General features: G+C 39.7%; 1 protein-coding gene across 3 annotated transcripts in view; it reads left to right on the top strand.

The window, feature by feature from the left end:
- Nucleotides 1-17051, top strand: part of NCKAP1L (NCK associated protein 1 like) — a 59969-nt gene that overhangs the window by 11901 nt on the left and 31017 nt on the right. For all 3 annotated transcript variants that reach the window (XM_023505389.2, XM_003772324.4, XM_023505388.2), the window contains exons 5-18: nucleotides 921-1013; nucleotides 3570-3626; nucleotides 4448-4590; nucleotides 7652-7742; nucleotides 7839-7976; nucleotides 9224-9272; nucleotides 9383-9539; nucleotides 10813-10869; nucleotides 11458-11554; nucleotides 11887-11996; nucleotides 12546-12678; nucleotides 13288-13369; nucleotides 13539-13597; nucleotides 15389-15534. In XM_023505389.2, the coding sequence (XP_023361157.1) occupies nucleotides 921-1013; nucleotides 3570-3626; nucleotides 4448-4590; nucleotides 7652-7742; nucleotides 7839-7976; nucleotides 9224-9272; nucleotides 9383-9539; nucleotides 10813-10869; nucleotides 11458-11554; nucleotides 11887-11996; nucleotides 12546-12678; nucleotides 13288-13369; nucleotides 13539-13597; nucleotides 15389-15534 (1412 nt within the window). The remainder of the gene's footprint in view (nucleotides 1-920; nucleotides 1014-3569; nucleotides 3627-4447; nucleotides 4591-7651; nucleotides 7743-7838; nucleotides 7977-9223; nucleotides 9273-9382; nucleotides 9540-10812; nucleotides 10870-11457; nucleotides 11555-11886; nucleotides 11997-12545; nucleotides 12679-13287; nucleotides 13370-13538; nucleotides 13598-15388; nucleotides 15535-17051) is intronic.

Below are 17051 nucleotides of genomic sequence, written 5' to 3'. Positions count from 1 at the left end.
GTTCCACTCTTAACTCTAGTATAACAGACCTTTCCTGCTGACTTTCTAAGTTGTCTTGGGTTGGACTATTATTTTACCCTGCCCTTATATGGGTTCTGCGGCTTCAGAATTTATTTTGAGAGATTATTTAAAGTTGTTTAAAGGGGTTTGGGGAAAACTCAAGAGAATTCCTGCCTTTTTTCACCAGCTTGGTTCTGCCCTTTGCAAGTGGCTTTAATTTGAGTCTCAGTTTCCTCATCTATAGAATGGATATATGAATATTTACACAGGGTTGTTGATGATGATAATGATAACAAATATGACTTAGTGCCTATTAAGCTAAGCACTTAGCAAACATTATCTCATTTGATTCTCACAACAATCTTGGGAGGTAGGGCCCTACTTTTTTTTATAGTCAAAGAAACTGGAGGCAAACAGAAATTAAATTATTTGATTAAGGTCATATAGCAAGTAAATGTCTGAGGCTTCATTTGAATTCAAGTCTTCTTGACTTCAGATCCAGAGCTTTATACATTGTGTTATCTGTTCACAAAAAACACTTTGTTTAAAAAAAAATTCTATATACATGTAAGTTGCTATTTATCTCTTCTTTCTGCAAAACCAAGACTTGGAAAGGGCCCATCTTTCCTCTTTTCCCATCCAGTGAATCTTTTTCCATATAGTGTGGCCATAGAATCATTGATTTATGCAGTAGGAAAGATAATAGTGTCATTAAAAGAATAAGTCATTTCATGTAGCCTTTTGAGTCTAGGCAGGACACTGAGACTTTTTTAGACTATTTCCCCTGTGCAAGATTGTCCAAAAAGGAACACATTTCCCTTAGTCATATTTTAACATCTGTTAGGAAGTTCTTTATATCCAATCCTTCTTGCTGTTGATTGAATACAAGTCTTTTTTTGTTCTATTGTTGTTCGTCTCAGCAACATTTAGGACCTGTTCATCGGGACAAAACAGAGATTGTCAGATTTCTCACCAGCTATTACCAATCATTTGTGGACGTCATGGAATTTCGGGTGAATAGCCTTTAATTTTTTCCTATCCTTGAGTTACTGGGTAAGGACTCTGGTATCATTTTCTCTTCCAGAAGGTTGTTAATCTAAAGTGTCTAAAGTGTTTGAGATTAAATCCATCCTCATTTTAACAATCAAAACCTTTGGTACTAGAATTAGGTTTATCTAAAAGACAACATAGTTAGGGACTATGACCTCTGTTGTCTTCCCTAGGAACTTAAACTGGAAAATCCTAGAGGATTTTTTCCCACAAGGGAAGTGGAATGATAAGTTTAGTAAAGGAGATAAATTAACACTGGAAAAGGGACTGGTGTTACTGTATTGAAAACTTAAATTGAGAGCATTTACTGGGTAGAAGGGAGCCACAAGCCTCAGCAACTGCTCCACAATAACTCCAAAGCACATTGTTGAAGCATTCTATCAATCATATCAAATATATGATTTTGCTAATTCACTTTAATTTCATCTGTATGGCTTCATCTTGGCCAAGTACCTTGACCACTATGGACCTTGGTTTCCCATATATCCCCATAGTTCATATTTTTTAAAATGAAGGGATTGGATCAGTTAACCAATCAATAAACATGAGCCAGACACTGTGCTAAACATGGGGATACAGAAAGAAGTAAAAGACAGTCCCTACCCTCAAAGAGATTATAATCTAATGGGGGGAGACAACACAGAAATATATACAAAGCAAGTTATAATACAGAATAACCAAGAAATAATTAACAGAGGGAAAGCACTGGAATAAAGAGGAATTCAGGAAAGATGAGAAGAATACTATTGTCCCTTTTTAAAGCTAAACTTCTTTGATTCTATGCTTGAGGCCCGTAATAGTGCCTAAAAAAGGAATTTACTTTAGGGAAGTAAATGGCTTGGTTCAAGGATTGGACTTTCTTTAAAGACAATATGACATTTCCTTAATGGCATGTGGGCCAATAGGCATAATTTGGGAGGAGGGAGCAGAGGATCATAGATGAGTGTGGTCAGTTCTTTAGTAGTAACCCATTATACAGAAAATTTCTACTGTTCTGTCATTATAGAAATTGACTTGAATGCCTTGGGTAGTCTTTCCCAATATAATGGTTATTTATCAAACACATATTTATTATGTATAGACCACTCCAAGGCACTGGAGAAATAAAAAGCTTAGAAAAGACCCAGTTCCTTCCCTCATGAAGCTTCCAGTCTATTAGTATAAATTGCTATAAAATAAAATACTACATGATAAATTCATTAGAGAGTTATAGGAACTTTAATCAAAACATAATTTTTAAATTTCACTTTAATTTTACTTGAAATAAGGGAGCAATGTCTAGCTAGCACCAAAATATGTTCTGGTCACATTTTGGAAAAGCTAATGTTAGAATATGAAGTAGTTAGTCCTTTTATAGGCCACATTTTCATCCAGGTGAGGATGGAATATTTATAATATAGGCACTAGGAGTGATAAATATGAAACAGATTCAAGAGAGCAATAAAATTGTAATAAGAATATTATATAAAATAGCATAATGGAAATTCAATTTGAGACATAAAAAAGTTATGTTATAGGCATTCATCACAAGTATAAAGGAGTATTATTTATTATGTGAATTAACACACAGGAGTTAGGAAGGAAAGATATTTTAAAAAATAATCAACAAGATAAAAGACAAATTCTCTAAAGGAACTTAATTAATTAGGAAGAAGATGCTATTAAAGGGAATATGCCATGATGTGGGAATGTATCATTGACTGGTAGGCTAAATTCATAAAGGAGTTAGGATCCCAAAAGAGGGTTATCAAAGGAAAGGGATTATACCATTGTTTGATGGACTAACTCTATAAGGGATTTAGTACCCTAAAAGAATTAACCATACCAAGGAGAAAAACCTCATGAGGGATGTTGGGGAGATTGAGAGGATAGATTCTGTGTCATGGAGGTAGGGTGAGGAGAAAGACAGCACAAGGCAGAGTGTCAGCAAAGATGGTGTGAGCCATGGAAAAATTTATAGGGGAAATTTAACCTCAGGGATTTGACACAATTAGGATTTCCAACCAGATATAGCAAACTGAGGCCCCCTCAGAGGTGGGACTTCCACAGAGGATGGGGCCACGAAGCTAAACTGATCTCTATTAGTGTCCTTACCTGCTTGCCCCAGGGAGCAATTCCATCAGTGCTCCAGTCCCCCTCTGCCAACCAGTTACTGAGGGTCTCGTCAAATGTAGATCAAAGTATGCTAATTTTATCCTTTTTTGTTTTTTTCTTTCTTGTGATTTTCTTCTTTTGTTCTGATTTTTCTTTCACATGACTAATGACTAATGATTTTCATATGACTAATATGGAAATATGTTTTAAATGATTGTACACATATAACCTATATCAGATTGCTTGGTGTCTTGGGGAGGGAGGAGGCAAGAGAAGGAGGGAAGAAAGTTTGGAACTCAAAGTCTTACAAAAATGAATCTTGAAAACTAACTTTACGTGTAATTTGAAAATAAATTGCTATAAGATATTTCCTCTTTCACACTTTCCCATTTTACATCTGTTTCTGTCTTGACTTCTCTCCTCAGGATCACGTATATGAGCTTCTCAACACCATTGATGCCTGCCAGTGCCATTTTGACATCGTAAGGCCCCTGTGTCCTCCTCTCCTTTAGATCTATGGGACTAGTCATTTGAAAGAACACCCATCATGAGAGTTGAGGGGAAACAAAGTTTGAGGAAAGGGTACTGGGAATCAAATGAAACCAATCAATGGATATTTAGGGAGATAAAATGGTATGGGGGTAGGGGGAAGGAATCATTTCCTTAGGAGACAGAGGACCTGAGTTCAAATTGTATCTTTGATATTTTCTGTGTGACTTTGGGTAAACCATTGAATCTCCCTGAGCCTCAGCTGCCTCATTTGTAAGAGGAGAAAGTTGGACTAAAAGTCTTGGGAGATTCCTTCCATTTCTAATTCTAGGATCTTATGGATATTTAGAGTCTACTTTGGGGAATGTAATGGGATTAGGGGAAAGTCTTATCTTCATTTCTATTTTCCTGAGACTATAATTCTGTTACCTAAAGGACTCAAGATAATGACCATTTAACATATATTTACAAGTTAAGCATGCTTTTGATGGAATTTATTTAAACAAGTACAGAAATCTCCCTTGTTCTTTTTGAATGTTTTCTTATTGTTTTGCTTTTTTTCTATCTCATGCTTTCTTTTTGCTCCATGGTCCCTCTCCTTACTTCTATCTATATCCTTTCCTATTCATCACAATCTCTGCTTTCTTTATTATGCTTTTACATTCTCCTGATCAATAAGGGTTGATCCCACATAGAAAAGCTCACTAGTTAGATCCATCAACTCGAGTAGTATTTGCTGGGAGTAGGGAAGTGGAAAGATTCAAATTAATGGCTTGTCTGATTTGCGACCCTCCCCCACTTTCTTCCTTTGTAGAACCTCAACTTTGACTTTACTAGGAGCTACCTTGATCTGATTGTGACTTACACCTCAGTTATTTTGCTGCTGTCCCGGATTGAGGACCGGAAGGTACTCATTGGCATGTATAATTGTGCTTTTGAGATGACACAAGGACACAGGTGAGATGATTCTAGGAAAACAATTGTTCCAAGAGCCTTATATTTGGGGCTTTGGGGTAGGAGTTGGCTACAGAGAGGATAAAAGAGGTGCTTTTTGACTCTGGAAATATATGATTCCAGATCCCAGATCAGGGAACCAAATGATGCAGTTAGTGGCAGTGCAGAGTTGAGGTGTGAGAGTCCCCTTCTGGTCAGTATAGGTCCTTTGTGAAAGAATTCATGAATCCAAAAAGGGAAGTTTTATTGGCACCGAGAAGTAGTCCTGGCAGAGAAATAAAGGTGCTGGCAGAGAAATAAAGGTCCTGGCAGAGAAATCCTGGTAGACATAAACAGATGTTAACACTGAGAAGAGAATGTCTTCACATCAGGCAGGGGTCCTGACAGGTAGCTGTGCCAAGGAGAGAGAGATTCCTTGATAAGACATGGACCTACTTTGGGCCTCTACAAAGAAATGAGCCCCAAATTGCCCTTTAATATGAAATCTGAGAGACTGACGTTTCAATTGAATGAAATTACTTCAATGTTGTCCCTGCCCCCAGGCCTAGATTTCCAGTTGAATAAGATCATTTAAGTTCGAGCTAGTAGGAATGATCCTGGGATAATTTTCAGCTCAATAGAGGATGCAGCTATTCAAAAGAAATATCAGGTCCAGCTCTTCAGCTAAATGAGATCATTTAGGTTCGAGGTAAATAGGGAATCGTCCTGGGCCAATCTTAATGAAACCACTTAACTGCCCTGAAGGGTCCCTGTCAGGAGAGTTTCAGGCTCACCCCAAAAGTCAAGGACAGTTTCAGAGTTCACCCTCGTCACAGATGGAGAGATATAATTGCTAGAAATGAAAACAACTTAAATTTCGTATGAGCCAGGTGTACTCATCTCAATTTTTTCATTAGCATTATTACATGTGGAGTTTTTAATACTGGTCTGGCTTCTGTGTCTCTCTCCTCTTCCCCAGTCACCCGGGTCCCACTGTAGGGAATTGCAAAGAGAATGCAATCTGAATTTGCTTAATATTAGTGGAAAGAAAATCAAAAAAATAATGCTGTGGGAAATGACATTTTCTATAATGCATTCCAAGCAAAACCTGAATGATTTGTGTGTTAGGTGCAGCCTTTTCAGCTCCATTTGTACATATATTTAGACCTGACAATCTGAATACAACTTGAATACTTGAGGGCTGAAGGATTTTTGGATCATAGGTTTAGAACTGGAAAAGACTTTAAAGGTCATTTAGTCTAGTGCTGTCAAATTCAAATAGAAATGGGGACCACTAAACTATACATAGGTTCCCTTGGGATTGCATATTGATTTAGAAAGCCATATGTTAATATTATCTGAATTTTATTGTATTTCTATTTATTTTGTTAAATATTCCCCAATTACACTTTAATCTAGGGGCATCAATGAATAGAGTGCTAGGCCTGCTGTCAGGAAGACTTCCTGAATTCAAATCAAAGCTTACTAGCTATGTGACCCTCTTTGCCTCAGTTTCTTCATCTGTAAAATGAGTTGGAGAAGGAAGTAGGAAACCTTTTCTTTGCAAGAAAAACTCTGAACAGCACTTGAATCTGGTTTGGGCTACCCTTGCAGTGTTGTGGGCCTCACAAGGCCAGCAAGCCATGTGTTCAATACCTCTTCTCTCTCTCTTTTCTTTTTTTTGCTGAGGCAATTGGGGTTAAGTGACTTGCCCAGGGTCACACAGCTGGGAAGTGTTAAGTGTCTGAGGCCAGATTTGAACTCAGGTCCTCCTGACTTCAGGGCTGCCCCCTCAAACACCTCTTCTCTAGACTAACTTCCCTGTTCTATGGCCAAGAAAACTAAGGTTCAGCCTGCTCAAAGGCACATTGGTTAGCCAGTGGTGTAGTGAAGCTGCAAATCTGGTACTTTGGCACTAAATGCTGTTCTCTTTCTACTGCACCTTGGGGAAATAATCAAAGCTCTCATGCATGTGTATGCTAACGTGTTGCCATATAAATACATATTTGTAAGTTTGGCCCAGTGGACGTATACATATGCCCCTTAGGACACTGATGTGTATCCATTGTGCATCCATGGGGACCACGTCCATTGCTTCACTTTTGATTCTATTGGCTGAGTTCCTAATCTCTGAAAGGGTTCCAGCAGAAGCGAAGAGACCATTTGTCATGAATGCTCTAGAAGGAATTCATGTGTTAAGTAGACCTTGTCTTAAGCTCCCTTCCAACTTGAATCTAAGAGGGTCCCCTCTGTTCCCAGCACTGGGAACACAATTAAGGGAGGAAAGTTCATGGGTTTCCACATTTGTGGGGTTTTTCTGTTTTCTTTGTATAGAGGATAGCATACATGACCTGGGGAGGGGACAAAGTAGAACTCATAAACATGTATTTTATTTTGTGTGTACATATGAGGGGTTTAGCCATAGAAACAATTTAATATTTGATGTCAAGTAATCTGGGTTCAAATCCCAGCTCTGATATTCACTCCCTGTGTAATCTTGAACAAGTCATTTAACCCCTATTGATCTCAGTTTCCTTATCTGTATAATGGGGGAGACTTTGATTAGAAGTTCTCTGAGGTTTCTTCTAGCTCTTGAACTATGATTCTTTTTTTTTTTTTTCCTTTGCTGTCATTTGAACTATGATTCTAAAGTGATTAAGGAAGTGAGTGGAGAGAATTCTGGATTGGGCATCAGAGACCTTGGATAAAAATGCTGCGTCTGCTACTTACGTCCTATGTTCCTTACTTCCTTGGACAAATGACTTCTTCATCTGTGAAAGGATGGGGTTGAGCTCAGTGATATTGGAGGTTCATCCCTTCTGGCCATAGATCTACAATCCTATGATCCTCTCTATCTCTAAATTCTTATCCATTTCTTTTCTTGTACCTTGTCATATCTGATATGCAGTCTGACTCATCTGTTTTAACATACATTTCAAAAAATGCCATAACTATTAAAATACCTTGTTTTCTAGAGAGATTCTAGCCAAATTACAAAAAAGAAAGTCTCAGAGACTAAGGGACTGCTTGGACAGGAGCAGGTGGGTAAAGAAAGCCCTGTGATATTCTCTAACTCTTTTCCCAGTGACCCCAGCTTTGCTCGTCTGGGCCAGATGGTTTTGGAATATGATCATCCCTTGAAAAAGCTGACGGAGGAGTTTGGCCCCCACACAAAGGCAAGCTTCTGGGGCAGGGAAAAAATAATCAGGATTCAGTTTACTCACCTTTTTATGGTACCTTAATTCTGGGGTTCTGTTTGTCTCTCTTCACAGGCTGTGAGTGGGGCCCTCCTCTCCCTGCACTTCCTCTTTACTCGAAGGAACCACGGGGCTGAACAGTGGCGGAGTGCCCAGCTTCTGAGCCTCATTAGTGCTCCTCCAACCATGATCAACCCTGCCAATTCAGACACGGTCAGCGTCCTCCCTTGGCAGGTTGCAGTGATAGTTAATTCTGGGGAAGGGTGGTTCTGTTAGGCCCAGGATGAGCTGGAGCATAGGAGAATTGAGCATGGTCTCTGAATTACTTGAAAAAGGACAAGTCAGAATTTCTTTCCTGGTGGGTATTTGGAGATTGGTTTGGAGACTGGAGTAGGTGCAGGAATTTGTGTTTGTTTTTTATGTAGACATTCATTACTATTTATTGAATGAATAAATAGAGGGAAAACTGAGGCACTAGCAGTGTATCTAGTCAAGGCCTCCAATTAACCAGCAGATATTTTTTTAGTATCTACTTGGCAGCATAAGGCACTGTCCTTGAAGATTCTTTTGATTTTAGACTGTCCCTGAAGCACTTTTCCTTTCTCTTAATAATTTCTCCCTTCTCCATCTATATTCCCACAGTGCCAGTTATCTACTTTATGAATAACTTCAAACCTATAGATCTGGTTCTTACTAAAACAATAGCTTCTTTATTCAGTTTCTCTCTTTTTCAATCAATCTATATGTTGCTGTGAGAGAAAAGGTTCCTAAGACATGATTCTGATCCTGCTACTCCCCTACTCAGACATCTTCAATAGCTCCCCATAACCCACAGAATAAAGTCTAAATTCCTAAGCACATAATTAATTCTATGAATAGTGAATGTCAGGAGGTTGAGTGGGGAGGGAGAAGAGAAACAAAGATGAAATAGAAATTTCTTGCCTCAGAGAGTGACAGCCTAGTTAGTTTTGTACATGATGTACCAAAAAAAGCTCATAATATAAGGCAGCATAAAATAAGCACTTGATGAATGCTGTGGACACTGAACAGAAAAGGAGATTGGAAGATGGAGAGATCACTGAGGCCTGGGTTGATCAAGGAAAACGCCAGAGTTCTACCTCCAAGTGTTCAACTCCTGTTTCTAATAATACCTGAGATACTGATGTAGCTTACAGAAAGTATATCTTTTATCCATCTTCCTTCTGTTTCTTTTCTTTTTTCAATTTGTGCCCCTTCCTCCAATTTTCCCAACCCCTGTTATGCTTGCTTTCAGCCACCTAGGTCCCACAGTGTCCTGGTTTGCTCAGTTAAATGGTAAATTTAATTCAATCTTAGTTCATCTGGCCTCATCTGTGACTCTTAGGGAGTCCTTCAGCCATCTTCTTTTTCTCCAGACTGCCCTTCTCCTCTGAGGGACAGGTAAGTCGACTGTCTGACCCCTGTCCCTCTCTTTCTCTCAGATGGCCTGTGAGTATCTCTCCTTGGAGGTGATGGAACGTTGGATTGTTAGTAAGTGTTTTGGGAGTGGGGCAGAAAGGGATTTGATGACAAACATCAATAACAAACCCAAGGACTTTAACCTTTAAAACTTCCTTCTCTGCAATCTTCCCCATTTTCAGTAGGGTTCCTTTTGTGCCATGGATGCCTTAATGCCAATCCCCAGTGCCAGAAGCTGTGGAAGCTGGGTCTGCAGGGCTCCTTGTACATCACCCTCATCCGGGAAGAAGTGCTTCAGGTGCACAAGGTCACCGAAGACCTGTTTGGCAGTTTGAAAGGGTAAGGTTTCCAAGAGCTGGTCAAGCAGCCTTTGGGGTCTCTCCCTTCTTTTCTCATTCTGAATCAGTCAGCAGATTTGTGTCAATGCCAAGAAACACAGAGCAATGTTCCAGGGGCTTGGAATGAGTCTCAAAGAACAAACATATGAAGGACAAACCATAGCTTTGCTTTCATGGAATTTGTGGTCTAAAAGGAAAGGTACTAAGTGTAATTGAAATTTGAGAGGACAAAAAAAACCTAGATGTTTGTCCTGGCTCTACTAGAAATTAGCTGTATGATTTCAGCCAAGTCAGTGGCTTTAATTTTTCTCTCCATCTGTAGAATGATAAGAATTGAACTAGATAATTTTTAAAAATTTCATTTTGTGTTTTGTTTTTGCTTTATAAATATTTGTAGTTTACCCCAGTTCCAATTATAAGATTCTTTCATGCTAAGATACGTGTATGTGTGTGTGTGTGTGTGTGTGTGTGTGTGTGTGTATGTGTGTGTGTGTGTGTGTGTGTGTGTGTGTGTGTGTGTAAAGAAAGAAGTATTTTTTAGGAATCAGAAAATCTCAATAATGAAAAATATTGAGGGGGAAGTGTGGATCAAGGATGGTGTTACTGGGTTGGAGGATGGACAGTGTTAATATGGAAGGTCTTCTTGGAGAAGGAAGCCAAGCAGGTGTTTTCTTTAGAATATTTGAGTATCTAGAAGTATTTAGAGTACTTAAGTATTTAGGGTATTAGAGTATTTAGAAATATTTGATGGGAGGCTGTTGGAGTGAGTGGAAGAACAGGATGACTTTGAAGGATCCAGTTTTCAACAGCATTTTGGAATGGTTTCATGGCAAAAAAATCTGCTGTATCTTAGTAACAGGCCCTACTTCTAGACCCAGAAAACAAGAAGAATTCAGTTAATTGTCACTATAGATGTCTAGTTTCTAATTTTAACATTTGTTACATGACTAACCTAGACTCCCTTTCTCAGGTTCTCTGTATAAGGGAAAAACTAATCTAGATTAGTTGGGAACTAGGCACTAGGAACATAAGTGTTCATAAAGGAGCCCGGGCTGAGAACTCCATAAGGAAGCCAGACCCAGGAAAGAAACCTGGGGGCTGGGAAGGGAAGGTTCCGCTGGGAGGGGGCACATGCTCTCTCCCAAGCTGGCATGTGCTGCTGCAGTGGGTGAGGAAGAGGATGAGATCTTCTAGTGGATTATTCACATTGAGTTGATACAGAAAAATGGACTCTAGTGATTTGCCATCTCTGTTGTGCTTATGTTAATATCCAGGTACGGCAAACGAGTGACAGATATAAAAGAAAGCAAGGAGTATGTGGTGAATAACAGGTAGGAAGTTTCCCCATGGGGTATGAAGTGTCCCCATGCTCTCCTGTGCTCCCTTTTGTTGTTCCTCAGGCTCCTCCATTGCTTTTTTCTCACACTTGTTGATCAATTAAACTTAATCTTAATCTTTGTTGCTACCTTTCACTACCACAAGTTCTCCTCTTTCTCTGAAAGTCTTTGTGGTGTCCTGGAAAACAGTAGATTTAAAATTCAGAAAATTTAGGTTCAAGTTTTGATTGTCATTTACAATTGTAGGCAAATTTTGTAACTTTTATTTTTCTCATTTATAAAACAGAGAAAACAATATCTCCTCTGTTTACCTTATAAGATCATTATTATTATTAATACCCAATATGATAAAGTGCTTTAGGATTTTGCAAGATGTTTTCTCTGTATGTCATGACATTTAATTGTTAATTTCAAGTGAGATAATGTAAATAAAAGGACTTTACAACCTATAACCCAAGGGATTATTATAATTCTCACCTCTAGTTTACTCCTCCTTCCCCCAAACTTTTGTCCTTCATCTCTCCCAAATTTTGCCTGGGTAGAGGCACAAGTCCCTCCCCTTATTCCTTTTCTTCTTCACAGTGGCCAGTTTCATTGCCAGCGCCGAGAGTTTTTGAGGATTGCAGTGAAGGAGCTGGAGATTGTGTTAATGGATGAACCAGGACTACTGGGTCCTAAGGCAAGCTGCAGAACTATCAGGGAGGGTCAGAGATAAGGTAGAATGGTTGACTAGGTAACTCTTATGGTACTTTAAATCTATAATTCTATGAACCTGATGGTGAGGCCCAATTTATGAATTTATACTTGCCATAAACATATTTATTATAAGTTGGAGTATGATATTTAAGTTATAAAAGCTTAAAATTTCATTAAAAGTTTCTGAACACTCTTGTCCTAGTCAAGTTTGGTGGTAAGAAGTTGTCCTTGTCCATGCCATGGTGAGGATTACATGTATGCTTCAGGAATGACTGTGTAGTTCAAAAACTTAAATTTCCTCTGCCCTCTTGCCAGGCACTTTTGGCCTTCTTGGCTCTGTCCTTTATTCGGGATGAAGTCAATTGGTTGGTTCGTCATGCAGAAAATGTCACCAAGACAAAGACTCCGGAGGACTATGCTGACCTGTGAGTTCCTGACAGGGGAAAAGGAGAACCTGGGCCAACTGTTTCCCTTCAAATTGCTTAGCTGGAGCTCAACTATTAGGGCTGGACAGGGGGCAGAGAGGATGGAGCCAGTGATTGTAGAGTTGGAGCTGGGAGGATCCCAGAATTATAGATTTAGAGCTGGAAGGGATCTTCCAGATCTTTTCAATCCCATACTTTATGGAAGAAAAGGCAAGGACAGAGGTAGTGACTTATTCTAGATAATACATTAATGGGAGATTTCTTGAACCAGATCCCTCCAGAGTCAATGCCCTTTCCATAGCCCAAGGTCTTCATTTTACAACAAGACTCCAATGACTTTGGAAAGTTTAAATTCTCCTCTGCCTTTCTAAAGTCTGTCCCTGTGTTTGTTTCTGCCGTCTCTCTCTGTGTTTCTCTGCCTCTGTCTCTGTGTTTGTTTCGATCTCTCTCTTTCTGTCTCTGTTTCTTTCTGTTTCTCTCTTTTTTGGTGTCTATCTCTCCCTTCCTCTCCTCTCCTCTGTTGCTTCTCCACCCTATATCTATCTTTAGGCATATTGCAGAACTGCTTTTCTTGCTGGTGGAGGTGAGAGGTCTGATCCAAAAGCACATCAAAGTCATCCAGCGCTATCACCTTCAGTACCTTGCTAGGTTCGATTCTCTTGTGCTCAGTGACATCATCCAGGTATGTCCTGTTAATCCTGGGGGGAAATGCCTGTTTGGAATCATTCTGTGGGAGGCAGTTTAGAAGACAAAGGGCCTTTTCCTCATGTATAAACCTGCCAAACCTGAAATCAGGAAGGCTCATCTTCTGAGTTCAAATCCAGCCTCAGACACTAACTGTGTGACCCTGGGCAAGTCACTTCACCCTGTTTGCAGTATTCTCATCTGTTAAATGAGCTGGAGAAGGAAATGGCAGTATCTCTTCCAAGAAAACCTCAAAAAGAGTCACAAAGAGTCCTAAATGACTGAAAAAAATGACTCAATAACAAAAAAGAGATGAGAGTCACCGGATTTTGTTGTTTTTTCCTTTGGGTTCTACAAATAAGACTGGCAGTACACCAGACAGGAAGTAGATGTCTAGAGGCAGTCTGCTAGGGCATCCAAGAAGGTTCCTCCTCTGAACTTTATAGAGCCATTCCTCTTTTATCCCTATTTCTGAAACTCTTTCTGTGGCCCCTGTGAGAAATTCTTCCTGTTGTAACAGTATTAGCTGAGCTTTGTGAACCTTCCCTTGTCTAGTGGGGCCTCTGTGCCCATCTGGCTCTTGTCTTCTCTGCCCTTACTCTTCCAGAACCTGTCAGTATGTCCAGAAGAGGAATCCATCATCATGTCTTCTTTTGTCAGCACTCTCTCCTCACTTAACCTCAAACAAGGTGACTGAAGGGAGATGAGGGTAGGGAATCCCCTGATGTGGGGGAAGAAGGAGCAGAATCTCCTTTGCTGGAGATCTTAATTTCATTTATTGAGTTAGGGGATATAAGGACAGAAAACTTAGTGTTATCAGGATGCTGTTTAAACTTCCTTATCTTTATTTCTTCACAGTTGATACTGGAGAAAAGTTTGATTTTTCTGGATTGAGGTTGGACTGGTTCCGACTACAGGTAATGTGAATATACCTCCCCTAGGATATATATATATATATAGTGAATATATTCTCCTAGTGAATATTTTAGATCTCTAGAAGGATTTCTTCCCCTTCTCGTCTACCCAATCCCCTCACTATAGTTTCTTCCCATTTTCCTAACTCTTATTAGGATCATCCCAATCTTATAAATGAATGAATCAATAAATATCAATTAATGTGCTAGACCCTAAAGATACAAGTAGAAAGGATGAAACAATCACCACCTCGGAGAAACTTTCCTTCTAGTGGGGAGGAAAAGTATGTCTATAAATATAAATGGCATAGGTATAAAAATCTATATATCTGTGTATACATATACATATACATCATATATATGTGTCCCTTTATATGTATTTAAAAACATATTTTAATACAAGGCATTTTGGGAGTTGGGGGGATCAAGAAAGGCTTCCCAGTAGAAGGTGGTGCTTGAGCTGGGTTTCAGAGGAAGAGAAGAGGGCCATTTTGAATGATTCTGAGGTTAGAAAATAGTGCATTCCAGGCTAGTGCGATGGGCCAGAGAAAGACAAGGAGGTAGGTGTTGGACATAATGTTCGTAGAGGAGGCTGATTTGACCTTTTATAGAATGTGATAGAACGTGGGGTAATAGCCAATGAGGTTAACAAGATAGCTTGAGGCTAGGCTCTGTAGGGCTCTCAAAGCTAAACAAATGAGCATTTTTATGCTAGAGGCAATAGGAAGCTGTTGGAGTAGATTGAGTGGGGGAGTCACATGGTCAGATCTGTGCTTAAAGAAAATTGTTTTGGCAGCTGTGTGGACCAGAGTGATGAGAGAGACCTGAGGCAGGAAGATCAATTAGGATGCTTTTGCAATTATCTGGGCAAGAGGCGAAGACAGCCTCAGCTAAGGGGGTAGCCATGTGAGTGGAGAGAAGTGTGGTGAAGGCAGAAACAGTAGGATTTGGCAAGTGATTGGATATGTGGGGAAGAAGATTAAGTAGTCCAGGATAAGGCTAAGGATGAACCTGCACACACATGTATATATGATATATTTATATTTATATCATAATGTTAAGGTTGGGAAGGGGGACCCCAAAAGTTCCAGACCTGCTTCACAAGATGTTTCAAAAGAACTTGCAGGCTTGAACCCATCTCCTAGTTGAAGGGCAAAGTTTTGTTGTAATAGTAATGTCTATTACAAAGCAGGCTGAATTGTAAAGGAATTCCGCAAAGAAACAGAAGCAAGGAAATGGATTTATACAGCTTTCAATCAATTGGTGTGAAAGAGTAGTCTCAGAAGGTGTGGGTCTTGCCTAACCAGATTATTATTGACAAGATTACCAGTCAGCAGTGAGTTGAGGAGTGGTCTTACTCATTATTGCCTCGGGAGTTTGATCTGGGGGAGTTTCCTGAGGCCAGAAGCTATCTGACTAAGGAGTGGTCAGAATCAGACAGATTGGGCTGGGGAGTTTCCTGAGGCAGATTCTAAAGCTAGAAGATTTAGGACTACTGATTTATTGTTAGAACAGAAGCCCCCCAAGGTCAGGGGACCCCCAAATCATATTACAACCATATAGTGTCCCAACAATTTAGTACAGTTTTAAGCTTTACTAGCTTAAATTTTATATGTGTAATGTGAGGCATTATGTAATCAGCATGCAAATGTTAGTTAAACCTGTGGGAGCTGTTGAGGTCCCCTAGAGAATGTAGAGGAAATAAAAAGGGCTTAAGGTACTCTAGGTGTATCTCGCCTTGGTCATCCTGAGGACCATCTCTGCTGTTTTCTCTTTTCTCTCTCTCCATGATAGGCATATACCAGTGTGAACAAGGCTCCCTTGCACTTATATGAGAATCCTGACTTGGCCAAGGTGATGAACCTCATAGTCTTTCACTCTCGAATGCTGGACTCAGTGGAGGAGATACTGGTAGAGACCTCTGATCTCTCCATCTTTTGGTATGTTCAGGACCAGAATGTTAACTCCAGCCCTTAAGCTCTTCCTCCCTCCCTGCCTCCTTCCCTTCCTTCCTTCCTCCCTCCCTCACTTCCTCCCTCCCAACCTCCCTTCCTCCCTCCCAACCTCCCTTCCTCCCTCCCAACCTCCCTTCCTCCCTTCCTTCCTTCCTTCCTTCCTTCCTTCCTTCCTTCCTTCCTTCCTTCCTTCCTTCCTTCCTTCCATCCATCCCTTCTTCTCTCCCTTCCATCCTTCCTTCCCTTCCTCCCTCCCAACCTTCCTCCCTCCCTCCTACTCCTTTGGAGTAGCAAAAGGAGCTCTTGTACTTTAAGTCAAGAGATAACTGGTTTTAAATTCCACCCCCAATGTTTATTTCCTCTGTGACTAAGTCACATTACCTTCCTCACCTATAAAATGGAGGTAATAATAACTAGTTTAGAGGCTTTTTGTAAGGCTCAATGACAAACTATAAGGAAAGTGCTTCCCAAATATCAAATCCCAAGTTAAGGTGAATTGTTAATTATTATAATTATGTTATTGCCCATTGGGGTCATACAACCAGTGAATATTTGAGGTGGGATTTAACTCCAGGTATGATAATATGTATTATTATCATTAGGCTTCATGGAACCATTATTCTAGCTCTCTTTTTTGCATCAGGAAGCCTCTTCATTATTTACACAGTGGGCTTTTGGTTGCTCTACCCACATTCTTATATAACCATTGATTACCTAATTTTCTTTCCAAACAAGGGAAAAACAAAGAAATTCAGTGTTCTCATAACCTAAAAAATGAGTTATTTAATCTAACACATACTCTCCCTTCTTGGTTCACAAATGATAACCTTTTCTTTTAGGATGTCTTAAGATCAAGATGCATTAACCTTTCTTGCTGACCTGTTTCAGAAGCTGTCAGTATCTCTGTTGGTCCCGATACCCTTATTTAAATTTCTGCGACTTGTTCTTTTCTCAGTGGAAATGTGGAACTGTTGATCACCACTTACTATAGGACAGATCTTTGGGCACTTTTGAATCCATTCATTAATCAAATATTTTTACAGCACTGTTTCTATGCAGATCATAGTGCTAGATGCTGGAAAAAACATAATATTTAGCTGAGGCACACTAATCTTACAGATTAGTAGGGAGTAAAATATAGATGACTGTTTTACACAAGATTGCAATAAAAATATATCAGAGAGCATAAGACAAAGGATTCTTTGGGATTTTAGGGGGAAATTTATTCCCCAAGGATAGGGTCATTGAGGGAGGGTACAAGGAGACAGGGAAAGTTTCTCAGGGATAATTCATCCTTCTATTCTCTCCTTTTAAAATCATCTTTTTCACTGTCTTCTGCACATCTTCCAGGTTCTTTCCACTTTGGGAGGTCTTACTTTTTTCTAAAAAAATGACATGAATATTTTCCAGGCAATTTAAAAGAAATCAATGGGAATGACTGAGGGGATTAGAGATTTGAATGTCAGGTGGATATGGAGCTGGGCTAGCCCTCTCTGGGACAC

This window comes from Sarcophilus harrisii, chromosome 5, assembly GCF_902635505.1.
Source record: "Sarcophilus harrisii chromosome 5, mSarHar1.11, whole genome shotgun sequence".
Lineage (NCBI taxonomy): Eukaryota > Metazoa > Chordata > Mammalia > Dasyuromorphia > Dasyuridae > Sarcophilus > Sarcophilus harrisii.
The sequence above is the reverse complement of the archived record's forward strand: the minus strand, read 5'-3'. Positions and strand labels throughout refer to the sequence as shown.